The sequence below is a fragment of the Cryptomeria japonica genome, chromosome 8 (genome assembly GCF_030272615.1).
Source record: "Cryptomeria japonica chromosome 8, Sugi_1.0, whole genome shotgun sequence".
Taxonomy (NCBI): Eukaryota; Viridiplantae; Streptophyta; class Pinopsida; order Cupressales; family Cupressaceae; genus Cryptomeria; species Cryptomeria japonica.
Genome location: NC_081412.1, coordinates 580,777,156 through 580,803,485, shown reverse-complemented (window position 1 = coordinate 580,803,485; position 26,330 = coordinate 580,777,156). Strand labels below are relative to the sequence as shown.

Here is a 26,330-nt window from a genome sequence, read left to right as displayed (position 1 = left end):
GGTATACACATTGATAGTGTAAATGGAATTAAATTACAAGGGTTCAAATGGAAAAATGGAGAAGAAACACAAAGTTTTACCCTATACCTTAAAATCAGCAGTTTTTTTTTGCAAAAAGTGAAAAAAAGGGGGTTATTCAACAATCCATTTTTTTAACCTGAGTTTGACTGGAGCATAGCCTAGGCATTGTTTATCATTTAAACATGATTATTCGTAGTCTGTTCCTTTTTTTGCTCCTAAAATAACTTTATCTGATGTTTTCAGTGTTTTTAGATTTTTTCACTGAATGTTTCAAATGATCTTCCAATTCCACACATCATATTAATGGTTAGTGAATTAGTTCATTCAACTCTCATTCAAACTGTGTTTCTCACCCTTTGTTCTGTAATTATTGCTCTCTAGCCTTGCCACAATGAACCAACTCATCCAAATTGATAGGGGGCCACTAATTAGTTACTTTCGCAGAACTGCCTAAAAGTCTTTCGAAGGCAGAAAAATTGACAGACCAGCTACTAAAGATAGCATTTTGAGTCACCCGAATGGTTCATTCTTTACTGTATTATAGTGAGGTTGACTAATTTGCAGATTGCAAAAACGTATTACTACATTCCCAGGAACAAGTGACCATGCATTGCCCCTTGCCCAAGGAATATAATACCCCTGAGGTGCAAAGTGCAAGGTGCAAGGTGTATGATCAAGAGTGAACAAGTTCATTTTCTTTGATTCAGTATGTTGTTTTCATAATTCATTAAGTTTCTGTAATTCTATGCATTGTCTACCACATTGCCAATCAAATCTTGATCACCCAAGGATGCTCAACTATGGAACCAATGCATGAATTTAAAGATTCCAAAGGGTCTTTTCAGTTTGAACTCCCATTGAACACTCCATGGGAAGATAAAACATGTTAGCCAAGGTTTGCCGTTGTGCCAAAAGATTGACCAATTAACGCCCGATACAAACACCAGAGATAAACAAACCACGAGAGGCGATTAAGCCATGTTACACCACCGCCAAGACGTCAAGATGACCTAGGGACTCCCAAGAGTCCCTTGACCGTCCCAAGTTCACCTAGGAGTCTCCATGGTACCAAGCTAGAAACTCCAACCCTAAAAAAAGAATGATGAAAAACTGTGAAATGACATTCGTAATGAAGGTTTTGGAAGCCTTATTTGTGCTTGTTGGCAGGGACTCTGCTCCTCAACCCCCACCCTACATCCCAATAGGGATTGGGCCAAGGGTGTTGCCCCAAACCCTGTGAGGGGCGCTAAACCTCAACCACGTTGGGGGCTCTACCCCCAAACCCCTGCAAGGGTTTTAAACATTCTTTTAGTATGCCCCAAAGTTTCATTTGTAATTCTTATTCTTGGTTCGCTCACAAAGTTCCAAAGCTTTGCCCACCATTGTTAATGTTCAAATTTCAATGCAATCTTTGTCATGTTTTTAATGTTTATTAGTGTAAACTTTACATATTGTGGCAAAGCTTCATTTACAGTTCTTATACTTATTTGTTACACATCTTTTTATAACTGATTTTTCAATACCTATATGAATATGTGCCAACCCTCCATTGCCCCGCCGCTAATGTCCCCCCACCATCCCCAAAACCCATCCCCTCATCCTGAAACTCTGTGGAACAATGATTTGAACACATGTACAAATTATTTTTACTTCTCTAAAACTGTGTATTTGTGGGTTGTCATTGCTGGTGAGTCGAAAACACATTAAAAATCATCTTATCTCCAAAAAACTTCATGTATTAATCTACGAAATGTCTAACATATGTACAAAGAGATTCCATGGCTTCACACTTCCATGTTTTGCATTAAGTAATATTATTGTTCAAATTGGAGTATTGAAAGCATTACATGTCTATTCAAAAGACTAACCCACTTCAGATTAAAAAAACAGAAACCCCAAAAAACTATGACTTGGATTTCAGCTGTCAACTTAATTTCGAGTTCACAAGATTAAAATCGAAGACCATTTTGTTAACCATTTCTCTAGTCCATTTAAAGACAGCAGGGAAGAACATTTTTGTGAGAATCCCATCAATGGCATTCACAAAAACTGCATTACTAGGAATGCTTGCAGAGCATGGAACAATCAAAGTATGCACAACTTTTATAGAAGAAAAGATGTAGCGAGCACTCTTCTCCACAAAATTTGATAGATCTCCGAGACGTGATTTATTAAATGTAGAATTCTAGAAAACCCAAAGCAACACACCGAAAAATTATCTTTACATGATATATAAAAAGAACAAAGCAACAGACACCCTAGGGAAAAAACTAATCACAAATTCATCAAAAGATAAAACAACAATGCAATAAACGAACATAAAAGCATAAAGTGAAGATCCACTACCCTATTGTATGTCTATTTTGAGATTACTCAAAAGGCCATAGCTAGACATATTAGGCCCTTTCCTCAGAAGTTGTGACACCTTGGCAGATGGGCTTTTGCAAGGAACGCTAGAGAAGCTTCCATCACCTTAGAATATGCTGAGGGGCTTAGTAATTATGGAAAATCTATCATCATTATCAAGATCAACTTTGATGAGGCCTTCAACAGATATGGACATCCTTTCACTAGGAAAATGTTTTTTGGATCAACTTTGAGAAAGATGCTTATTAAGAATCAAAATATTGTTTCGACATAGAATGGTTATTGGTGGGTCTTTCTTTGATTGGTTCCTCCTCTTTTGTGGCATAAGAAACATTCAACTCCCTAAATAGAAGGCAGTCCCCACATCATACTTTGCAAATGACACTCCCCATGATTCTCAACAACAAAAATGAGGAAGTTAATACTGTAATCGATATTCTGAATTCCTATCATGAATTCTCAAAGTCCCTCCTTTTGTAGCAAGACCTTATCTCTTCAAATTGGAGGGAAAGTTGCCCTGACTGGATCAAGCAAAGCAACAAGTATATAAGTTGCATACATGGTGATGGGTTTTCAATAGGAATCGACAAAAATACAACTTTAGGTACACAACTAGCATACCTATCTTTAGACGAATATAGGTGAAGTATGCTGAAGATATCATATTTGTTCATTATTCCACTTAAAAAATTATTATATTATTATATTTCTATTAAATTATTGATCAAAGCAAATTAAGATTAAATTATTATTATTGTAATTATCAAATCATGATATTCTTATATTTGTTCTTATCCTTATCGCTATATAGGGACACTTTCAACCCCTCATTATTTATAATATTATTTATAATCTATTATTATACTACTAATTTATAGATTATTTGATATTGATCAATGGTGGAGATCTAATGAAAAGATTCGATGAGATGAATTGATTGAGATAATTACAACGTTAACTAATTGCATGATGGAGAGACAAAATTGATTGATTAGTTAAACTCAAAGTGAGTGGAAGTTGGGAGGTGGAAGTGAAGATAACATAATATAAAATTAAAAATTAATAATAAATTGATTCTTTTATATTTTTCAAGCATTTAAGTGCCACAAAAACGTCAAATTAAATCTTTCTAGTTTCTATTGACGGATGTTTTTGCATCAATATGTGAGTATAATATGCCTTCGGCATAATAAATGATCTCTAATTAGTAATTACTATCATTCAAGGGAGTATAGAAAAAGTCAAGTGCAAAAAGGAAGAGAAACAACCATGTCCTAGTGCAAAAGTTAAGCTGAATTTTGGTGGGGCTTTCAAAGAGAATCTAGACAAAGTTGGGGCTAGGCACATGCTACGAGATAACAAAGGTGGTTTTATGTTGGATGGCTAGAAAGGAAATCAAAAGGTTCTTCTATACACCATTACAGCATGTATGTGCATTTACTACTAAGACTCCGTTAATACAAATAATGGATCCCCATCTATCAAGGTGTCATTATCCATCAATATTGATAGTTATTTCCAATGATCAAGACCAGCCATTTTGGGTGGAATTCATTCTCAGCCACTGATATCATGCGGTCAAATGGGGCTGCATTTATTTCCCCAATCACAATTGTTCCAAACTTTTTCCCACTACTATTTGAGTGGGAGATTTGAAGAATGCTATATAAGCAACTTTACCATTCAGTAAGATGGTTGATCATTGTTGTTTCTAACAAACATTTGCAAGTGTCAAGCAGATTCTAGGGTTTCAAGCATTGAATTTCAAGAGTGCAAAGAATTTTTTCAGCATCTAAAAGTTAAAAATTTGTAATGGGTGTCAGTAATTGCATGTCTCCAAGGTTATTTGTATATCTTCAAGGGAGTTTATAAATTTTTGTTAAGGTTATCCTTATCACAATTGCTAATATGAATGTATGTAATGTCCCTTAATGAAAATGCCTTAAAATATCCTAGTTATGGATCTCAGTTCTTAGTGTAGGGATTGAGAGAGAGTACCGTAGCCTCTGCTGTGGTTAAAACCTGCAGAAACAAAAGTCAGAAGACACTACAAATTACATTAAGGAATAGTCATATAAGCAACTATATACAGAATTAAATATGTATAATATCAGAGATAAAGACATAAGTTAGGATAGTGAGCTGTGATACGAGATTTGGTAGGGTGTCTCAATTAATCGTTCCCCTTACCAAAAATAATCATGTAGGGTGTCTTATAAAACAGTTCCCCCGACTCAATGTAATCATGTAGGGTGTCTTATATAACAGTTCCCCCTATCCAATATAATCATGTAGGGGGTCTTATATAACAGTTCCCCCTACCCAATATAATCATGAGGGTGCCTTATAAGTTATAACAGTTCTCCAAACCTAATATTATCATGTAGGGTGTCTTATAGTTATAACACTTCTCCCTACCCAATATTATCATGTAGGGTGCCTTATAACAGTTCTCCCTCTAGAGATAGTGTTCAGCAGTATCATTGACCAGATTCATAAACATGAATATATTGCCAACCAAATATGCAGAATGTTATCAGCATCAGTCATAAATATGCAAGGTATTAATACTGTGAATATGCAGATAATTTTAATACATCTACAGTTTTCCATATATAATTCCTGGAATTCATACCAGTTAGGATATATGGCTGAGTATATTTGTAGCAGGTATTAGGCTTTTGGCTTATTACTTACTTCTTCCTTTATTTCCTTTGATTACCTCTTCTATCATGGTGGTAAGACCACCATCAATGGTCAAGTCCTTTACAGGCAACGAACCCTTTGAAAGGTCGCTGCATTTCCTTCATCGCTTTTCTCAACAACGGCAACCCTTCATAAATCGTGAATATTAATAAATGTTTTAATGTGAATACTTAATAATAAAAGTCAGCTAATAATAGTAATCACTAAATAATCAGAATTAATAATAGGAATCAATTAATATCATTAATAATTGTTAGACAAATGTTTATGCCTGTAACTTAACAACAGTTCTGTTCTGATCTCATCGATAGTGTTCTCCCTAGATGCTTTGATTCCTTTTCTTTAATCTCTCAATGTGAGGGAGAGGTCCCACCTCTTCATCATGTATGGCTTTTGGTAAGAGACACACCTTTTCACCATTAGCACCCTTTGAAAGAGTGCAACTCTTCATTATCTCTGCCCTTTGAAAGGGACACAACCCTTCACAATCAGGTCTACACTTTTATTTAAATTAGATCTGCAGCTCTGATTCCCATATTATTCCCCCTTCAAATGAGTTCTCTTCTCCCTTTTATACCTCATCTTTGGGAGAGTTGCAACTTATCATTTCATGCCTTCTGACCATTCATTAACTTAATTAAATTTTAATTATATTTAATTATATTCTTTTATATTTTCATTTTAATTTTAATTTTATTCTTTTGAATTTTAATTTTACTATTTATATTTACCATTAAAATCTATTTCAAAGTGGGGACATTACAATGTAATACAAATTTGATAAATGTAACAGCATTTTTGAAACATTGCAAACCTTATGATAATCATTTGTTACTTACATGTGGATTTATGCAGTATAATGTTGGATAATAAGTAAGTATGTTCTACGCTTGATTAATCTTTGATGCATTTTGTTACATATATTCTTCTATGCTTTTCTTCACTGTTTTTTTCTTGTTAATCATGACTGTAACCCCTCAAATAAGCAGCGATCTGGGATAATTCACCAATAGCTTAAATTGAGTTTAGCCTTTGTGCAATCCATGATTCAACAATTTAAGCAAAGAAATATCATTTGTGCGCCTTATAGAGTAAATGCCTTGTCAATCATGCCATTGTGCCTTCATCTTGCATCTGGTACAATGATGTCACTATCATCTATGTAAGGGATATTTTGTATAGTCAATTTTCCTTTAACCTAGTGACAGCCTTTTGGCTAAACCTACAATGGATACAACTGTAAACTTCATACCTTGCACTGTCTCTCAGCACTTTCAATCATATTTAAAATACCTCTAAAAACACACTCCTGGCTTTAAGCTGAGCCCAAAAGTGTAGGAGAGCTTATCTACTCTTGTCAATTGGCCGTTACCTTCATTAATGACAACCCCTGGCCTTGAAACTAAGAATATGTCTAATGTTATTGCACAGCAGTTTTAGGACCCAATGCCAGCAATAGGGGCTTTTGCTCCCTTCCTAGATGCGATACCCATGTCAAGCAATGGGGTGAATGGGTATAGTGATGAAAGATGTAAAACAGAACCTCCAAATAGTCATATTGTTCTTTTCAGTTTGTGCCGCATAGGGCATTACTTATTATTGCTGTTTGTATAGGCCTGGTATTTAAAAGTTTTTGTGTTACGTGGTATCGTTCTGCTCTGCCCTGTTCTATGTGTTTGTGTTTCAGTTTCAGTTTATGGTATATTATAGGTGGAAGGTACTATATGCCAGGTTTGCAGGGTGTTAGTTTAATTGCGTTAATTCTTTTATGGTGTTGAGATGGTCATGCTGTTTTCACATATGTATGGTTAATTCTGATATGATGTTGAGCTGGTTGTACTGTTACAGTTGTAGCTAGGGCCCTTTGATAGATCCCCAATAATATAAGTAAAAAATTAAAAACATCTCTAATTACACAGATGTAGATCATGAACAAAGTCCACTACTACTCACACATATTGTCCGTCATATCAATTTCCTTTCAAAGCCAGCCATGGCAAATTGGTCCAACTTGTCTATCTTTAATTTTCTTTGGGCCAATTGGGACAGTCAACAAGGTGTGTATTTTATATTTTGGAAGTATTAAATATACAGGCTGAAAAAAGAGAGCCAATGAAACAAATTTACCAGGACATCACTGACCCCCCAACTTAAGGGGAAATGCCTGACAGCTAAGTCAATTGTAAAGTGCCTTCAAGGACCTGAAGCATGGAATTAACTTATTCAATGTGGGATATCACATTTCACTATCAACTGCTTCCTGCAGCTCGTAGCAAGATATTTTCATCGAATAATGGTTTTGGGCCTTTTGGCTGTCCTTGCACAACTTGGATGCTCAATGACTTCAGACCATGTGTAAGCAGCATGGAAAGTAGAAAGAAAGTTTTTGACATGCAAAAGAGACATTTTTTATGAGGAACTAAGATTCGTCTCAGCCTCTTGTGGTGGAACAGACTATTGGAAAAAGATGAATATTCTTGCCTTAAAGCAAATCAATTCTATTCAATGCTTACAAGACTCAATTCTACCTCCCATGCCCACAATTGCCTTCTTCAAATAAATATATAGATGCTGGAAAATCCTTCCTGTGCATTGAAAGGTTGCCAAGGTAAGAAACTAAAGAGGAAAAGGCATCTTTTTGTTTCAAAATTCTTGCAAAAGCCCAATATCTTTTGACAGACTAGTAATTGCGATAACATCAGGGCAATTTTGAAATTCTCGCAATAGTTTCAAAATTGCCACCTATGTGATGTGCTACTACACCAATAGACCAGCCTAGTGGTGAGATGAGCACTCCAAGGGTTTTAGGGGATTCATCCTTTGGAGGATCCATAAGGTAGCAAAGGTAGCACACAATGGACACATGGAGACCCACCATCCAGATTGTGTGCATGTCCACTAGCACATTAGAGGAACATCCGTCGGGGATAGCCACCACACTACATAGGGCTTGACAATTGACATCAAGACCTCAACTCTAATACCAAGCCCCAATAAACATTCCTCCATCATTCCAGCAGGCCTAAACCTGCTCAGAATGGTGGGGCCTCCACATGTTCACTATGTGCTACCTCGTGGATCCTCCAAAGGATGAAACCCCTCACTTAATGCTCATCCTCATGACTAGGCCAATCTTTTGGCACAATGGCAGAACAAAGTGCTATCAAAGTCGAGGTCTCAAGGTCGGGTCCTACAGAGTGTCATGGGCAGGCCCAACAAACATTCCTCCATCGTGTTGACAAGAATCTACCCAATCCAAATGGTGGGGCCTCTACATGTCCATGTGGGCTACCTAATGCTCCCTCCAAAGGACAAAACCCGTCCCATAAGACCCTTGGTGCTCATCCACACCACAAGGCCAGTCTTTTGCAGTGGCACATCATAGCATATGTAGAACCAACTGTTTCAATTAGCCAAGGTTTTCAATGATTTAGAAATGCCAAAACTTACAAAAAATGATTCCATTAATTTGCATGATCTGTTTTGGATCACACACTTTTACCTAAATAACTTTGTAAATCCCAAAGTATAATTGTTGTATTAACCAATTTACACCCTTTAAAAACTATGGAGGATTATTACTTAACGATAAGGCTATACATTACCTACCATGTGTAAATGTGATATAACCATGATTGAGGCCTTGGAAACTAATGACCTTTAAATATCAACCAATTTTTAGGGCATAGCACTATTGCATAAAAAGAAAAAAGAATCAGAAAAGGAAAAAGGAATCTTGAAGGTGTGATCACAATTTTCAAAGCAACACTAAAATCACAAGACAACAATTAAATAACTCAGTCACATCTTTCTTTGTATATTCCACTTTACAGAAGGAATCTTTAAGGTGTAATCACAAAAGGTAAAGCAACACTAAAATCACGAAGACAACAATCAAATAACTCAGTCACATCTTTCTTTATATCTTCCACTTTACAGTCTATTGATTTTGAATTTAACAAACCTTTTTGCAATCTACTATCCTATACTGCATTATGGTATTATACAGATATATGGTCTTGTGGAGTTACTTAACATTCTTGACAAATCTTAAATGTGCAGATTCGTCATCCAATTGATTAAAAGAAATAGATTTGTGTACCTTATGTATCTGTTAGATATTTAGTTACATAATGCTTGGGAATAGAAACGTTAACTGTATGGATTTAAAGTTTAATGTGAAACTTCAACATCTCAAATTTTGAGCATTTAGTTATTTTAATAATTAGTTATGCATATTCCTAATATTTTATCATTCTTCAGTTTCTCTTGCAGTTGCCATGACAAATGCAAAAATCATGTAAATACATATTTTTATAAATGAAGCAGAACAAAGAAGCAGCAATAGCATACCATCACGAGTCCAATTGATTCGACAGCGAGAGCAGTGAATCAGATCAAAAGCCTGACTTGGATATAGAAGGCGGTGTGTTGCAAATGCCGCTACCATAGCTGGAACACCTCGCTCAAGAGCGAATTGGATCTGATTTTCATGAACATCCTTGGGAGCTATGGAAAGGGTCAATACATTTCTAGAAAGCAAGAAGGCTCCAAAGCTGGCTACACCACATCCTACATCCAAAGCAACCCTGGTATGAACACCAAAAGCCAGATCAGGAACCATCTGCAAGAACAGATAATTGAACAAAACTACTCAGAGCTCAACTAGAGTTGATTTACAATTCACCTAGTACCACCACAAATGCTTTAAAAAGTAAAAAGAATTACATAAAACTGAGGGGATAAAAAATAAAAAGTTTTCTTTTCTAAGAACCTGAGCCATCTGATCTATGTAACTATCTGCCCCGTGAATGAATTGTGTTCCACCTCCAGGAAATGTAAATTTATCTCCACGCAATTCAATCCAATTTTGGCCACCTTTATCTTCCACCAGTCGTGTATGTGGGACATTGCTATACCAGACCTGAAATTGTGTGTTGTAAACAAACAAAAGAAGTAGTATTGATCAGTGAACCAAGTATGGCTGAACAAAAGATAGAATGTGATCTTACTTTAGGCAAGGTGCCATCATTACAGATCTCATATGCACAAACATAGTGTTGAAGCAATTTAGTAAATAAACTTAAAAGATTGAAGTTTTTGTGACAGATGGCTTGCATATATAAAGTAGTAGACCAACACAACATTTGACCATGGATGTATGCCACACTACATAAAAGGCAATTAAAGAAGAGTTGGAATCAGAAAATCCCCAACAATCAGATGATAGATATTCAATTTGATGGATTACAACTGTTTGTTGGTGTCCGTATAATGATTCCATATAGATGTAAACTCTTGTTGCCTATATTAGCATAAGTAGGTGATGCTGATGATTTACTTTCGTGTCCTCTATAACAAAGCAAATTAGTATGTAGGACCTATCACAGTGGGTTGTTGAAATATAAACATACTTTGTGTTTAACTTCATAGTTCATTGCAAAGTACACCCTTAGAGTTGCTTCCTTTTTTCTTTATCTTTGCAAACAGCACCATAACAATGTTTACTTGTTATGCATGAATCAAACCTTGACATGTATGTGTCTGTGTGTATACATGTATATATATACATGTGTGTATATATATAGATATATACATGTAGATATATATATGTGTGTGTACATACACACACATATGTATGTATATATACATATGTGTGTGTGTGTGTCCGGTGCAGGATTCATAATAAGAAATGATACAAGAAAATTGGTTTGGGGTGGCTCCATTAAGTTACCAAACAGAATAAATAATGATGCAGAATTTGTAGCCATAAAAAAAATTCAGAGATTTTGAGGTTGGTGCCTTATTTTGGTGGAGTAGGTGCTTTATCATTGCATTTTGCGCTTCAAGGAGTGCTGGTGCTCACTTGTGTAATCTGGATTGGTGCCCAATTCTTGTCAATGAAAGCTATTGTGTCTCGTGATTTTTTACCCGAAAGGGCTTTCCACGTGAAATTTGGTGATCTTGTGTCTATGCCCAATCTCTACATTTCATTCTATGTGCTTTCAAATTTTAAAATGTTAAAATACTGATTCACCCCCCCGCCCCCTCCTTCTCAGTATTTTCTGTGTGATTTTCATATATGGCCTAATAATTATGCAATATTGGTTTATATTGGTTTATACTAGATTCCTATTTGTACAATATTGGTTTATATGTTTATTTATCTTGTGGTACTAACCTGGTTGCAGGCCCTACATCAGGATACTGAGGTAACAATTTCCATTTCCCAGCATTATTCAAACCCTAATAGAGGAATTTCAGGGCAGATTAGGTCAAGTCCTAGTAGGGGACATTACAATTACTTATACCGTTCACTATTTTCTGTAGTTCTTTAAATTACAGCCCATGCATCTATGTACAGAGACAGAAAGTTCACCCAGATAGTAGCCACTTTAGATACTGAGTTGAAAGAAAACATCTATGTAACACTGCGAGATTATCCAGATGTATTTGCCTGGTCCTATGCTGACATAACTAGCTTGGACACATCCTTGATTTAGCATTTATTGATGCTAAAGATATTTTTTAGAATTCCGCAGATAAGCAGGACCTTATTTTATTGTGTAATGCAACCTTTGGTGTGATATTTGAACGAATATAATTAGTGGGTACAAGTATTTTTGCCCTTGAGTCAGAAGCTCAATATAAAAATGAAAAAAGGGAATCTTGATGAAAAAAGGGAATCTTGTAGCTTAATAGATTTGCCAGAATTTGAAAAAACTAATTGTAATTTTTCTTTATGTCCAAAGATAACCCCAATATTTTAGGTATAAATTTTCTAAATGAAAAGATTTTAGATTCATTATTTTCGTTCAAAGGCAATTTCAGCCAATATTATTGGTTTACAAATTGTTATTTCTTTACAAATGTTTCAAATGAGCTATTTCATACTTGTAAAATGCATCTCATTCCTCCAAAAGTATCCTAGATCAACTCCAAGCCCAGACTATCTTAAACATATAATAGCAATCCCACAAACTCTTAACATTACAACCTGCTTATCAGATCGAAAATCAAGGTAAAACTGAAATCGATTGCATCATCTAAGGAACAAGAGTGAGAAAGTAAGAAATTCTATTACTGTGGAAGGAACATCGTGAGGCATGTGCCTTTGTAAAAAATACCTCACGGAGATCATGTTCAATGTTATATATTTTCTCTGCAAAATTTCCATCCCTTTTTCTCATGAGGAAGGATTCCAGATAAGGACTTGAAACGCTAGGAATTACTAATAAAGAACACAGTGCCCAGAATTATCGACATTATTATGATAGTGTCCACAATTAGCCAAAGTAGATCATAAAGACTATGCAACATCTCCAAAAGTTCTTTCTGTAATTAGAATTTTAAAAAGTACGTCATAAAGGATATGTGATGCCTCCAGAAGTTGTCAACGTAATCATATTAGTATTGACAAATAACCAAGGTGGGTCATAGCGTATATGCAGTGTTTCCAGAGGCTTTCAAGTGTAATTATATTAAGGTCCACAAATAAACAAAGTAGGCTATGAAGTATGTGCAGTGTTTGAAATGTCATTATAGTACTGCCCACAAGTAACCAAAGTAGGTTGAAATAAGACGCAGTGTTCCAGAATGTTTCACTGTAATTATATCAATGTCCACAAATAATCAAAGTAGGTCATAATGATTATACACTATTTTAGTAAGTTTTCCCTACAATTATATGATATCCATGAAAATGCACCCTAGCTCAAAAGACTCGAGCAGGGAAAATATTACGAAACGGAAGTTTTACAAGAATCAAATTGTAGAAGAATCTTTTCAGTACCGACGGTGAGATATCTATGTATTGCAGATGAATTCAAAGAATTTGTTACTAATATATTCATTGTGAATTTACCAAACTAGTGTTGTAGAAATTTAACCGTTCTCAAAAGCAGATAAAGACATACCTCGTCACGGCTTTTAGGCCACGGTATGGGAGGCCTGTAATGTTGTGGAGCTGGAACACGGCAGCGCAACCGCAAAGCTTGGTCAGGGCAACGCCGCTCAAACCGCTCCCCTTTCTCGGTAGAATTGAGCTTCCTGATAGCTTCCAGGTTGTCAAGGCAGGGAATGTACTCGCTCATGTTTGCAGGACAGCGATCGAATTTAGGAACACCCATGTCTAAACCGGTAAAACTGGTACCATTACTAGGCGACCCATTTTCCAATGGTTCAGTCGTATTCAGCATTGGATCGACATCAGGATCAATGACATCGCCATCAACGTCACCATCATCATCATTGCCGATCTTGAAATCGGTCTGCATTGCCCCATCAGGACCCATCACGCCTAGAGTAGTGGAGATCGGAGGCGGAGGCGGGGGCGGAAGAGGTGGTGGAGGCGGTGGCAGAAGCGGAGGCGGAGGAGAAGAGGAGCGTAAAGGAGGGGTAGGGTATGGTGGATTTGTGGTAATGTTGAAAGATGAGAGGTCATAGGTTCGAGTAGCATTGGGGACAAGGACAACAGAAGGAGATCTAGAGACATAATTGGAATTCGTATCGGAATCACGAGACGAAGCAGTAACCACTAATACCTGATCATATCCTGTTACCCAGCGCTTGCCTAGGAAGAAGCAGGCGGTGGCCACAAGCAGAAGCGCTAAGATCTTTAATGCCAGGGGCTTCTTGAGCTCCACCTTCTCTTTCATGTCTTCTCTCTTCTTTTTCTTCTTCCACCTTTGCTTTTGCTTTCAGACTCTGTATTTCTCAAATTCGTTTCGCATACAAACCTACAAATCAGAACACGAAATGACAAGTGTAGCATTATGATGTGTTAAGCACAAGCTGGACACATTTATTTTCCATCGTAATTATGAAGATGCAGCAAATGTCAATCAGGCAGCAATGATGGTGGTTCGAATCTCCTTAAGCTTGCCTCTTACGGTTCAATGCGGCCGATCTCTCTGTCATTCAATGACACAGCCAGTGAATTCCAGTGGTCGGTATGCAAAAGAATTCGTTTGCTTGGTTTGTAACGGGCAACGGCCTAAAATTGATCTTTCGCCATCAAAATCTGGCTTAAAATGGGTTATCTATTAGGTCATGGTCTTATGCGGGGACTAGTTGAAATCTTTAAGCGGGTTTCGCTTAAAAAGGGTCTCATTGATTATTCAATTTTATATATTTTAAAACTATTGACTGATTGTTTTGAAAGGAGAATTTGTAGTATTTATATGGAAATTATACTCCAAATTACAATTCATGTTCTACATTATTATTTTTTTAAATTAGATATATATAGTTTTTATTTTAATGAAAATTATCTATTTTAATGTATTCTTTAGTATTATGAGATTATGTTTTGGGATTGTTCATGGGCTAAGACGAAGTGGAATACAATTTTCAAATATCTCCTTGCTATTTTTGGTCAGGTTCTAAGTTGGAGGCAAGCTATTTTGGGGCTTGGCTTACATGATAATGTTGTGGCTAACACAATGAAACGGACTTTTTTACTTCATATATGGAAAATCAAATGTTTGGCAATTTTTTCATAGCAAATTATTCATCCGGAAGCACAAGCGCTAAAGTTTTAATCTGACATCTTTCAATTTCTCTATTTGTGCTCTCTAATGCAAGGGGTGCACAAAGAACAGGTGAAGACTTCTCAGCAACTGGATACCATCAAATATCAAATTCTCCAGCTTCATGAGAAAGACACCTGTGTTTCAAGCAAATGCAATGGTTATTGAAGTTTAATGTTTGATTTTGTTGTTATTGTGATTGTTCTAGTTCTTTTGTGTAATGATACTATGATGAGATTTACAGACCTTTTTGAGACCTTTGTTTTGTCACGATGTACGTTGATTCTAATCAGCCTTTTGTTTAGACTGTTTTTTATGTTCAGGGTTGCCCATTTAGCTATTTGTAAGGGTTGAAAATTGCTACACATACTTCTTGATATGTAATATAGATTTGTTGGATATTGCTGCTGCTAGGATATGTTGTTATCATTGATGTCAATATATTCCTATGTTTGGGTGTTGTAGAGAGTTGTTTGGTGATCTGGTGATTGCATTGAGTTGATCTTATTGGTTTATCTATTTGGGATGTTGAATCAACTAGAGATACCTCATTCTTTATTGATTTCATGATGCAATGTGGTGATTTGGTCAAGTTGTGGATTCTGGTATGAAGATTGTTCTTCTTTTATGTGGTTGGCAAAGTTTGGTATTTAATATGTTGTGTTTCGGTGTGATTAGATCTTTGGTTGCGGATTTGGGAGAGTATTTTGAATGTTCATGTGTATCTTCAGTTCAGATAATTCATGATTTGGTGCTCCGCAAGTCATCTTTCTAGTCCAAAATGTTGTTGATAAGTGTTCTTGAGTGTTGGTGTGTTGATCGATGAAGATTTCAATAAGTGGTGTTGGTGCAACTATTGCGGATGGTTGTAATGTGCTTGTAGGTGTTTCCTAGTCATGTCCTATTTGTCTTGATGGTCTGCATTAATCCTTGTGCCTGTTATTGAAGATCTTATGGGTCTGGTGATATTCTTCATGTTATGCAATATTTTTCGGTGGTATAGCGTGTTACGGTTGATCTTGGTGAGATCTCTGGTGATGATGCATGTTCGAGGAGTTGATTTAAGTCCATGTTATGTTGTTTATGTCATTATTTTAGTTTGGTGGTTTATTTATGTGTCGTGTGATGTAATTTTGTAATTAAGGGTTGAGGTTTTGGTCGACCTTGTAGTCAAGGTTGATGAATTATATAAATAGGTGTTATATACCTATAATTTGGAGGTTGTTGGTGTGTCTGCATTATCAGAGAGTAGTATATGTGTGAACAAATGAATTCATCTTTCGATGTGGTGTAATGAGCAGAGCTTGTTGCAAAGAAGACAAATGAGCTTAATCGGAACTGTCATCAAGCATTAGCAGATGTTATCATTGCAGTTCATGTAATCCATATTATGAATATTATTGTAAGGTAGTGAACCTTCCCTAAGGGTTGGATCCTTCTGGGTTATCATATTTTGAGTAGTGAGCTCTAGGCAGTGTGCCTAAATGCATGTGCATTCCCCATTGTAATATTTACACATACTACTGCAAAGTATCATCTTAATGTGGGTGGGTTTCCACCATGGTTTTTCCCTTAACCAAGTTTTCCACGTCAAAAATATTGGTGTTATGTGTGTTGCTATTATTGTTGTTATCTTTCTTTTGTTGCAGTTGATCAAATTTGAGATTGTGCTTAATTTGTTTAATCCGGTGAAAATTGATTCACACCCCCCCCCCCCCCCCGCCCCGCTCTCAGATTTCCTTCATTGTTGTTGCCAACAAGAATTGTTCATCTCCTTTTCTTTTATTTAACAACCTATTTGCTACTCTTATTTTTTGTAGTTCTGTATGCTTTGCTTCAATAGAAACAAAATAAAAATAGAAGTTTAAGTTTTTCTATGTAATTACATTCTTAGGGTTTTTTATTCTAGTGTTAAGGCCTAATATTATATGGATACAATTGTTCATTAGTCTCACTGAGTTTGGTAGAATGGATACCACTTAATTATTTATAAATTAAATATTAATGAGATATTAGAATTTATACATTAAAAAATATAATAAAATATCTTATTTAAAAATTTGTAAGAAAATAGAAGAATAAATCACAAGTAAATAAGGAATTATCGTAAAATGGGCTTGCACATGGCAGATTCCCCCATAATTGCTCGAGAAAATTCTAAGATATGGAAGACTTGACAAGTTGACAAGAATTATAATGACTTTAAGGCCATACCTCCTTATTTGTATCCTTGATGATCTCAAGGATGCTAAGATTAACTAGATTAAGGGTTTAAGATGTCATTTTTATTACTCGATGTAACTAGCATACCTATCTTTAGAGGAATATGGGTAAAGTACACAATATTCCATTTAAAAAATAATTATATAATTATATTGTAATTAATATTATATTATTATTAAATTATTATTAAAATATTATTATATTATTGTGTTTTAATATATTCTTATTTTTTTATATTTCCATTAAACTCTTTACAAAAGTGAAAAAGCTTTTAGTATCAAATTATTATTATTATATTATCATATCATTAGATTTTTATTTTATATCCATTCTTATCCTTAAAAGTGGATTTTATGTAGGGACACTTTGAATCCACATCCCCTTATTAATATCCATGATGAGCTCAAGGATGCTAAGATTAAATATTTAGTTTTTAAGATGTCATTTTTATCACTCAATGTAACTAGCCTAGATCACTTGGTATAATGTGTTAGTCTCATCAACATTAAAGACTAGTCTAGTGATGAGTTAGAACCAATTATTGAGGACCTTCATCAAGAACTGTCTCATTTTTACCATGTTCAAAACTCCTAATATCCCTTTAAATCCCTCATTTATTATTCATACACATAAGTTAGTGATATTCTCTTTGTTTCCCTAGGGAAATTTGATTGTAAAAAAGGAAATGCAACCCCTTAAGGATGAGACATTGACTCAAATTAAAAACTAATCTCTATAGAAAAAGTAAATGACAAAGGCTCCTATGTAGTTTACTTGGCACCTAAAAATTGCATGGATTTTTATGACTTTCATATGAATGTGGTCAATTCAATTATACAATTGTGATGTGTTTACTAGTTTTGTAGCCCTTAGCTTTGATGCCTCATAAACTTTCAATAATTGGCGTTTAGCTGATCATAATCTATTTTATTGAAGATTAAGTTTGTGAGGAGGGGCACTACTAATATGTTGGAAAAATGGTTATCATGGAGATTAGGATGAGATAAGTGGTAAATATAATTGTACATAATTTTAAATTTTGTGATTAGTTAAAATTATTCTACAATTATAAGGACATCGCAATATGGAACTATTTTAGAGATGGAAGTTTAAGCATAGCATGCATGCTTATATATTTTAACCATATTAGAAAGAAAGAGTTTAATGATTCATAGGCCCCCTTGTATTGAGTAAGATTTAGGTGTGACTCCAAACACACAAAGATACACAGACACAATTATACTACCATCTAATGAACTTAATGTGTAAAAGTTGATGATTTCAACCTTGCAAGCCAATAATCATCTACAAGCACACCACTTGTCACATATAGAAATCAAGAAATAATAAATTGTTGAACACGGACTGAGAATTTTGTATTGATTGTAGAAAAAGATAATGATTACAATGAATGAATGAATCCTTATAAAAGGACAAATGAAGCCATGATGCAAGATTACATTAGCTAGTTCCAAGTGTTACAATCATAATTATTAAAAGAGCATAAGATATTATTAGCCTAATTTAATAAAAGTAAAAATCACCTAAGTTTAGCTTAAGTGAAAAAAATGATTAAAGGACCTTATTAATTAAATAATTGGATAAATTATCCTAATTACTCCAACACCCCCCATTAAGATTAACTTAAGGAGTAGCTAAAAATCTAATGATGAATGCAAAATGAAAGAATAAATGAGTCCCAACAACAAAGGCCTAATCAAGTACTCATGTGCAAGCTAATGCAACTCTCACAAACAAAGAAAAATAGAAAACCCCAATGGGAGAAAACTCCTCTCCATAAGAAAAAATAAATGAAAAAGAGTACATGTGACTAAGCATGAAGGACTCCAAATGCCTCCCCAAGTACTAAATCGATCACATAAGTATAATCAAGATTCCCTCCATAGGACAGAAAGGAAGAGACAATGTATCCACCCATAAGAGATAAGCTCCAATATCGAAGATGAAGGCTCGAGGATGAATGTTGATGAAGATCCAAGATTAGAAAACCATGTTCCCCCCTTTGGGAAGAAACAAAATAAATGGCCAAGGCATAAGCAACTCCATGAAAGGAGGTGAAAGGAATAGTCTCATGATGTGTGACATGCAAGACTTCTCAATTATCCACATGTCTAAATCAAAGGATATCAAATCAATAGAAGCAAATCCAAACAATTATGGAGATACATGATAAACAACCTCTAAAGGCACTATTGAAGATGTGATGACAAGAATACACAATCTATCATCAAAGAGGAATGAAATATCCTCAATCATGTCCACAATGTCTACAGTCCGTGATGTATCAAACAATCCTACAATATGTGGAAAGTACTCATCCCATAAGGCAAGCAATTGAAGGGAACTATCAACCTGCTAAACTAAACTGATCTTTGAAGAAGTAGAAGGTGGAGGAGGAGGCTTAACAAAAGTTGTAGGAACAATGGTGGATAACTGAAACACACATATGTTGAAGTGACCAAACCTCTCTTTAGAAACTAGATCCACTCTAGATGCATGATAGTTCGTTCATTCGATGGAGTTGCATGCACAATGGGACCAAAATGTGTAACCATGATACATGATCAACATTGCCAACTATAATAAGGTCTCTAATGTACAAGTATCTAATAAGAACTGAATCTAGTGTAAACTCTACAATCGTACACTGCTCACTATGAGTAATATGATATGTGGAAAGGAGATCGGATGATAAAGAAGGAACACATAATACATCATTAAATGTCTCATCATCAACCTCAATAGAATCCTTCCTAGTAAAACTCATATGTGTTATTACCCATCAATATTTGTGGTAAAAAGAAAGAAAAAAGAAAGACTTGTATGAAGAGAATATACCCATAGATGAAGCCATATGATGAGAGGCTCCTCAATTAAGAAACCACCTATTGGACTAGTGTGTGGATGAAAAGAGAGTATGTCCCTTCATCTTGTCTTCACCATATGTCATAAAGGATGATTTGTAATGTGCAAGTCTTGAAGTGGTAGAAGAATATGTACTAGATGAATGTGGTTGAATGTTGTGCTTTTGGAGAAGATGTGTTGACTCATCAATCTTCTTTCCATAACGTTGATTCTCATCATGTCACGTCTTAGTGCAATATTCACACTTTGACTTATTCTTCTTCAATGATGAACTTTTAGAAGAGGAAAAAGAATTTGAAGAGCCTTTTGATTGTGTGTTCTTAGGCTACTCATGTGACTTGGAATCCTTCTATTTCTTGTCTTTGTCATGTGAAGCCTTCTAATTATGGTGCCTTGGAATGCAAGGAGTGCTTATGATTTGGAAGAATTAAATCAACCCATATGATTCAACTCGATTTTCTATCAAGTGAGTTGAGAAGAAAACTCATAAAACGAAGGCATGGTGTAGTAAGAAACAAGTGCATCTTTGGTGGCATAAAAGGTAGAAACAAAAATTGAATAATTAGGATTTAGCTTGGAAAGGATAGAGAGAATCAACTAAGAATCCTCCTTTTGAACACTACACTATTACAACTATATATAGCGAGACTTAAGTTTGGTGAAGAATTTCTGGATGATGTCAAAATTTGTAAGATTTAAGCCAATAAGCTCATTCTCCAACTAAAATCCCCTTAATGCATCTTGCTTCCCATACAAGTACTCCAATGTAGTCAAGATGTGATTGGGTGTGGTGCAAGACTCAACATGAAAGAGAATATTTAGAGTCATAGATATGTATATTATACCAAAAGCCGCATCACACCTATTCAACAACTTTCTCTTCTCAACATCACCTGTAGGATCAAGTTTTGTACCCATGGTCACTCTATGTAACACATGTTTCTTCATATTAATCTCCATTTATTTTTTCCAACTATAGTAGTTGAATGGAGTGGGGGGAGTAATATTAATTTGGAATAATGAAAAATAAGAAATAGATTGATACAACAATCTAGATCCTCTCAATGCCAATTTTTTTAACTTAAATCACAAAAAAATCAATTAATTTTTTTGTATTCCAAGAAAGGAAACCAAAGGGTAAAGTCTAAGATCTATGAGTACTTGATGAATATTCTAGAAAAATGGACCTAAGATGTGTATAGAGGACTCCACTATCTTTCAAACACCTACTCATTTGAGAAAAAATAGATTCTAGATGTGCAAAATTGAAGATTTGACTTTGCATGCCTAGTACAAAAAATTAGAGTAGAATTAAGAAAAAATACCAACACCACTAGATCGATGTTGGAACCAAATTTTTTATGATATATTGTTTGCATGATTTACATCTTTTAAGACCAAGTTATGGCCAACAAACCATACCCAGGTCAATTAGGGCAAAAAGGGATTGAACCTGGGTGCTTAGTTGTCTGTTATGGCTAAAAAAACACACCTAGGTCTTTTAGGATGAAAATAGATTGAAGGGGTGATTAGTTGTTTGTACAATGTTGACATTAGCATAACATCAATAGAATATCCTTGAGTATTCCCTTTTCATTGAAAAATTTCTAACCTACCCAACAAAAAAATTGTGTTGCCAAAAAAGTTTGCAATCGCTTGAAAAAAAATTGGTCATCAAGAAGTGGAATATTTTGTCAATTGCAAATACTTCCTATTGCGCAAGGTTGATGTCTTGACACAAGCTAATGTGGGTTTATGATTGATAGGTTAATACCCTACATGTGCAGGAAACTGCATAGTAAGTCATCATTTTCAATAAAAAAATAGATTTGCCTTTTTCTCTTTTTTTGGTAAAAAAATATATTAGCACCTACATTGATTTTTGGAGCCTACGCATGCTAGTACAGTCATACAAATGTTTGTATGGTTGCACATATTTTTGTGTGGCCAAATCTTTTTTGCCACATAATGAACTTCTCATAATTTGTTGTTAATTTTGAAAGTCGATCTACGGATTTTTGGACCCATGATGGTGACATGCAATTCAATCAAAAATGCCTAGATTTTTTTTTACTCCTAATTTTTGCCTCAATTTTTGTCCCCTCAACTGAATTGACCCAAAACTTCAACTGCTCAAATTTTGACAAAGCGACAATCAATCTGTAGGTTTTGGGATCTTATGAACATGATGGCAAGCTTTGTTTGAGCTCAATGGATCTGCTCTAATATCATGTAGAAGTTGATGATTTCAACCTCACAAGCCAAGAATCATTTGCAAGCACACCACTTGTCACATAGAGAAATCAAGCAACAATAAATTGCTCAACATAACATGAGAATTTTGTATTGATTGCACAAAAATATTATGATTACAATGAATGAATGAATCCTTAAAAAATGATGAATGAAACCCTAGATGCAAAACACTAATGCGATATTAAATTAGTTATTGCCTAGGATCACAATCATAATGAATGAGACAACTTAAGCTATTATTAGCCTAATTTAATAAAATGAAAAAATCACCTGTTTAGCTTAAGTGAGAAAGTAATTAAATGACCTAATTAATTAAATAATTAGATAAAGTGTTTTAATTACTCCAACATAATGTGGCACTAATTTTAAGTTTAATATGTTTTTTCTTGATGATGTATTACGAAACTACTATGCCAATTTTATATTGCTTTAAAGGGTACATGAATCCTCAAAAAATGTATATATATTGTACTATTGTAGTATTATCAGTTTACTAATGTCATGTTGCATGTTTTAGTATAGGGTAACCTGGACTCAATCTCATATGTAGAGTTGTTCTCATCAAATCAATCATATGGAGCATGACAAATTATCTTTTTTTATTGTATCCATATGCCTTATTAAGAAAACAAATAGATATGAAAAATTATATGATTATTTATCAAATGATAGAAAATAAAATTAAGGATGATACCTTATTGGATGGGCATTGGTAGCAAGAAATCTAGGAATACAAAGTGGAGTTCTAAACCCTAATGAGTTTCTGATGTTGTAGTCACAAACCTCGGACTCAATCCTATTAAGGAAACAAAGAATCAGATCCAAATAGATGATTACGTTAATTAATAGAATACTACTTGAGCATATCTAACACATTAGAATGAGACTTAAGAGTAATTGTATTCATTATAGTCATTTCATATATCACATACATCCTTGTATCTTCTTTTGCATTCATATACAATCCCATCTTATATCCTTCTTTGATATATTCCTTTTTTTCTTAATACTTAGGTAAACATTGCATACTATCTCACCAAGCCTGTAAGCACAAAAAAGTTTACTTGGTGTAGAAAGACCATAGGCCTTGTTTCTTACATTCCTAGTTGATCTCATGACGGTGTGATTCCCTTGGCTCTTGCAAGGTATTAGACAAGTAAGAGAATGTTTGGAATTAAGGTGTCTTAACCTTAGAAATTCTATATTATGTATTTATTATTATTTTAGGTTTTTCCATGGTCATTTGGCATTCATATAATTAAATAATTGTGCTCCATCATAAAAGGCATGGGTTTCATTAGTTTGCACTTTTTCCACATGTCGATGCCTTTAAAATCAAGTTATTTGTTGTCAATAGATGCCCGCCAAGTGGTATAACATGGAAAACCTATTTTTAGGGATGTTATGATAGATTATATGATAATTGTAAGTGTTGAAAGTGGCGTGGGTCATTTTAGACATGAGAATAGGTTATTATGGCACACATAAGAGGATTGTTATATTTGTTATTAATAGTCTATGATGCATGTAAGAGTATAGATCTCCTATATTTGGGGGATTATCACATGACAACTTGTAAGAAGGTGTAATGTCATGTAAGACGCTATATTTGGCATGCAGCGTTCATATGGATTTTTACCATGGTTTTTTGAAACTGTGTTATGACCCATAGTAATGTTTTATGGCAGGATTTTGAGCCCCCAAGGGTCTATATATTGAGAGGTTGAGTTGGAGACAAGTATGAGTTTGTTCAAGTCTTATTTTTTAGGGGTTATATTGTCTCATTGAAGAGTGGAGTCTGAGAGTTGTATAGTAATATCATTTTGTTGCTAATACAAGTATTTCATCTCTTCTTCCAATGGAGTTTTTCTTGAAAAGGTTTCTCCACATTATTTAGGTGTTATGTGTTTAATATTTTGTGATGTGTTTTGATGTTATAGTTGAATTATTTTATATTATAAAAATTGTTAAATCTAATTCATAATTTGATTTGAAGCTACGTATGTTGTTGTTCATGTCTTCTTGTCCAACAAAGGAAGAGGCTTGCCAAATTCAAAGATTTGATACCATGTTGAAGTAAACATCCAATATCTTCAATTTGTAACACCAAATAACCTCCACATGATAAGAGAGAAGCAACAATAGAAGATTATATTCCACCAAATTAAGAATAAAATATGATACAAGATGCAATAGAGGCCTTGCTTATATAGGCAAGGAGAGGGCATACGATTAGACAAGAACATGAAATGCATCTTATTCTTATGACATGAGACAAATAAGTAAACAAATATTAAATGACCTAGGTAAAAAACCTTAGATAAAAGTTATAAAGATAAAATATGATGTGTCTTATCTTGACAACTAAGACTTCCTATGATTCCACCTAGGACTTAAGTACACTTAATATGAATAAGTCCCCACTAGGAAGTTAGCTAGGTACAAAATTTTATTCACACCAAAAACACATTCATTCTTCTCCTTTCATATAAGATACATGATACATTGGTTATGTTGTTTGAAATTTGTGACACATTTCTCCAAATATTTTATCTCTAAACTCCACTTTGTTGTCACTTGTGCTAAACTTCAATCCATTATTTCACCCATTTGGCCAACCTTTCCTTCAATTTATCAATCCCTTAGCCCTTTTCTTCGTTTAACATAATTTTCTTAAAAGCCTATGATGGAGTGATAAAATACATGCATATTCTAATAAAAACTATTTAAAAATATTTATAGTAGTAGAGAAAATAAATAACACCAATAGAGATAACCAAAATATTATACTCGTTGAGAGTTGTGCAAAATAATTTGGAATCTATTATTTTGTTGAGAAGATTTCATACTACTTTGTTCTCTTTTTCCTAAAAAGAAATGATCACAAAATTGTTCTAAAAACTTACATTTAAACCAACACATTGATTGTTATTTTCATAGTTGATGAAGCACTAAATAAAATTAATATATAACCTCATAGTTAAAATAGTTTGTTGCGGATAACCATCTAATTACTCCCCCTATAGTGCCTTAAGCTTTCTCAACCCCATAGATGGGATGGATTTTTTCATTGAGAAAACAATCATTCATGATCCCCAACCTTAAACATATGACAAAACAATATCCCATTTAGGAGGCGAACTATGGTCGCGCAGGCGTGCGGTGTTGAGGGTCGAGCTAGGGCATTGCCCTAGCTTGTGATTGGGGGAGTTGCAGAGGCTATAGGGAGCGCGGAAGGGTATGCGCAGAGCGGGGGAGTCAAGGTTGTGCGGGGAGCAGAAGCGAGGGAAGGGAAGAGGAGCGGTGGGCTGTGGGGGGGCTCGGGCTGAGCGGCTCGACCGTTTCTCCACTCAGACAGCGGATTCCAGCGGGGCTGGGGGCCACGGGTGGACTTCCATCCCGAGAGTGTGAGGGAGGGGTGGATTTTGAGGACTTTTTTATTCTTTCGAGCCCCTTTGGGGTTTACAGTGTCGTCTGCCTCAAGCTTTATGGTGAGTATTAGTGGGGAGGCCTTGAAGGCTTAGCCAGTCATGGATTTTCGTGTCGCGGTGGGCTCAAAACCCCCATCATAGGGCATGAAGACTTTCAATAATAACCTCTTTTCTTCAGAGTTGGGATCTGATAGTGCTGATAGTACTAGTATTTCAAAGATTAATGGGTGCTTGGAGAGATGCAGCTGTAGCGTCCTAAAATTGCGACACTTGCAATTTCGATCGCATTTGGGTCTTCACGATGGCGATGCAACACGGAACCTGAATGGAGACCCCGAAACTTGTTCATGACATCAAAAACTGCATTTTTCAGCACCCTGCCCTGATCCTCCTTGCACCCTGCTGTCCCTGGAGGTGGGCCTTCAGGACCATGGCGCCTAGCACCCTGGTCCCCCAGGACCATGGCGCCCAGCGCCCTGGTCCCTAGCCCTATTTTTGGGCCCGGTCTCTTTTGGGTCTCGGGTCTTTATGTTTGCAAATTGGAAAATACTCTTTCCTGGTCGGCCTAAGGTCAGGAAAATCAGTCTTTCAACCCTAATTGACAAGTATATAAACTACATTTCCTCTCCCATTTTGGTAAGATGGAGAAGGACGCGGAAGCGATATTCAAACATTCAAACATTCAAGCATTCAAGCATTCCTTCAAGCAATTGATCATTCTAAGTCTCCATTCAAGGCTAAGTGTTGCATTCAAGACAAGGATTCAACCATTGAAGAGGAGATCACTTACAACATACAACATACAACAACATTTACACCTTTGCATGTAAGAATAAAAACATTCTTACAACAAGGTACTAGTACTTGTTTTACATTACAATCATTTACATTTACAGCAATTTCTCATTTC

General features: G+C 35.2%; 1 protein-coding gene across 1 annotated transcript in view; it reads right to left on the bottom strand.

The window, feature by feature from the left end:
- The window catches only part of LOC131047782 (probable methyltransferase PMT12), a 38,276-nt gene extending 24,150 nt beyond the window's left edge, over positions 1–14,126 (bottom strand). The window contains exons 1-3 of the mRNA XM_057981566.2: positions 13,011–14,126; positions 9,869–10,018; positions 9,448–9,718 (exon numbers count right to left, since the gene is read on the bottom strand). Coding sequence (XP_057837549.2) covers positions 9,448–9,718; positions 9,869–10,018; positions 13,011–13,751 — 1,162 coding nt within the window. The 5' untranslated portion in view covers positions 13,752–14,126. The remainder of the gene's footprint in view (positions 1–9,447; positions 9,719–9,868; positions 10,019–13,010) is intronic.
- Positions 14,127–26,330: the final 12,204 nt, after the last annotated feature.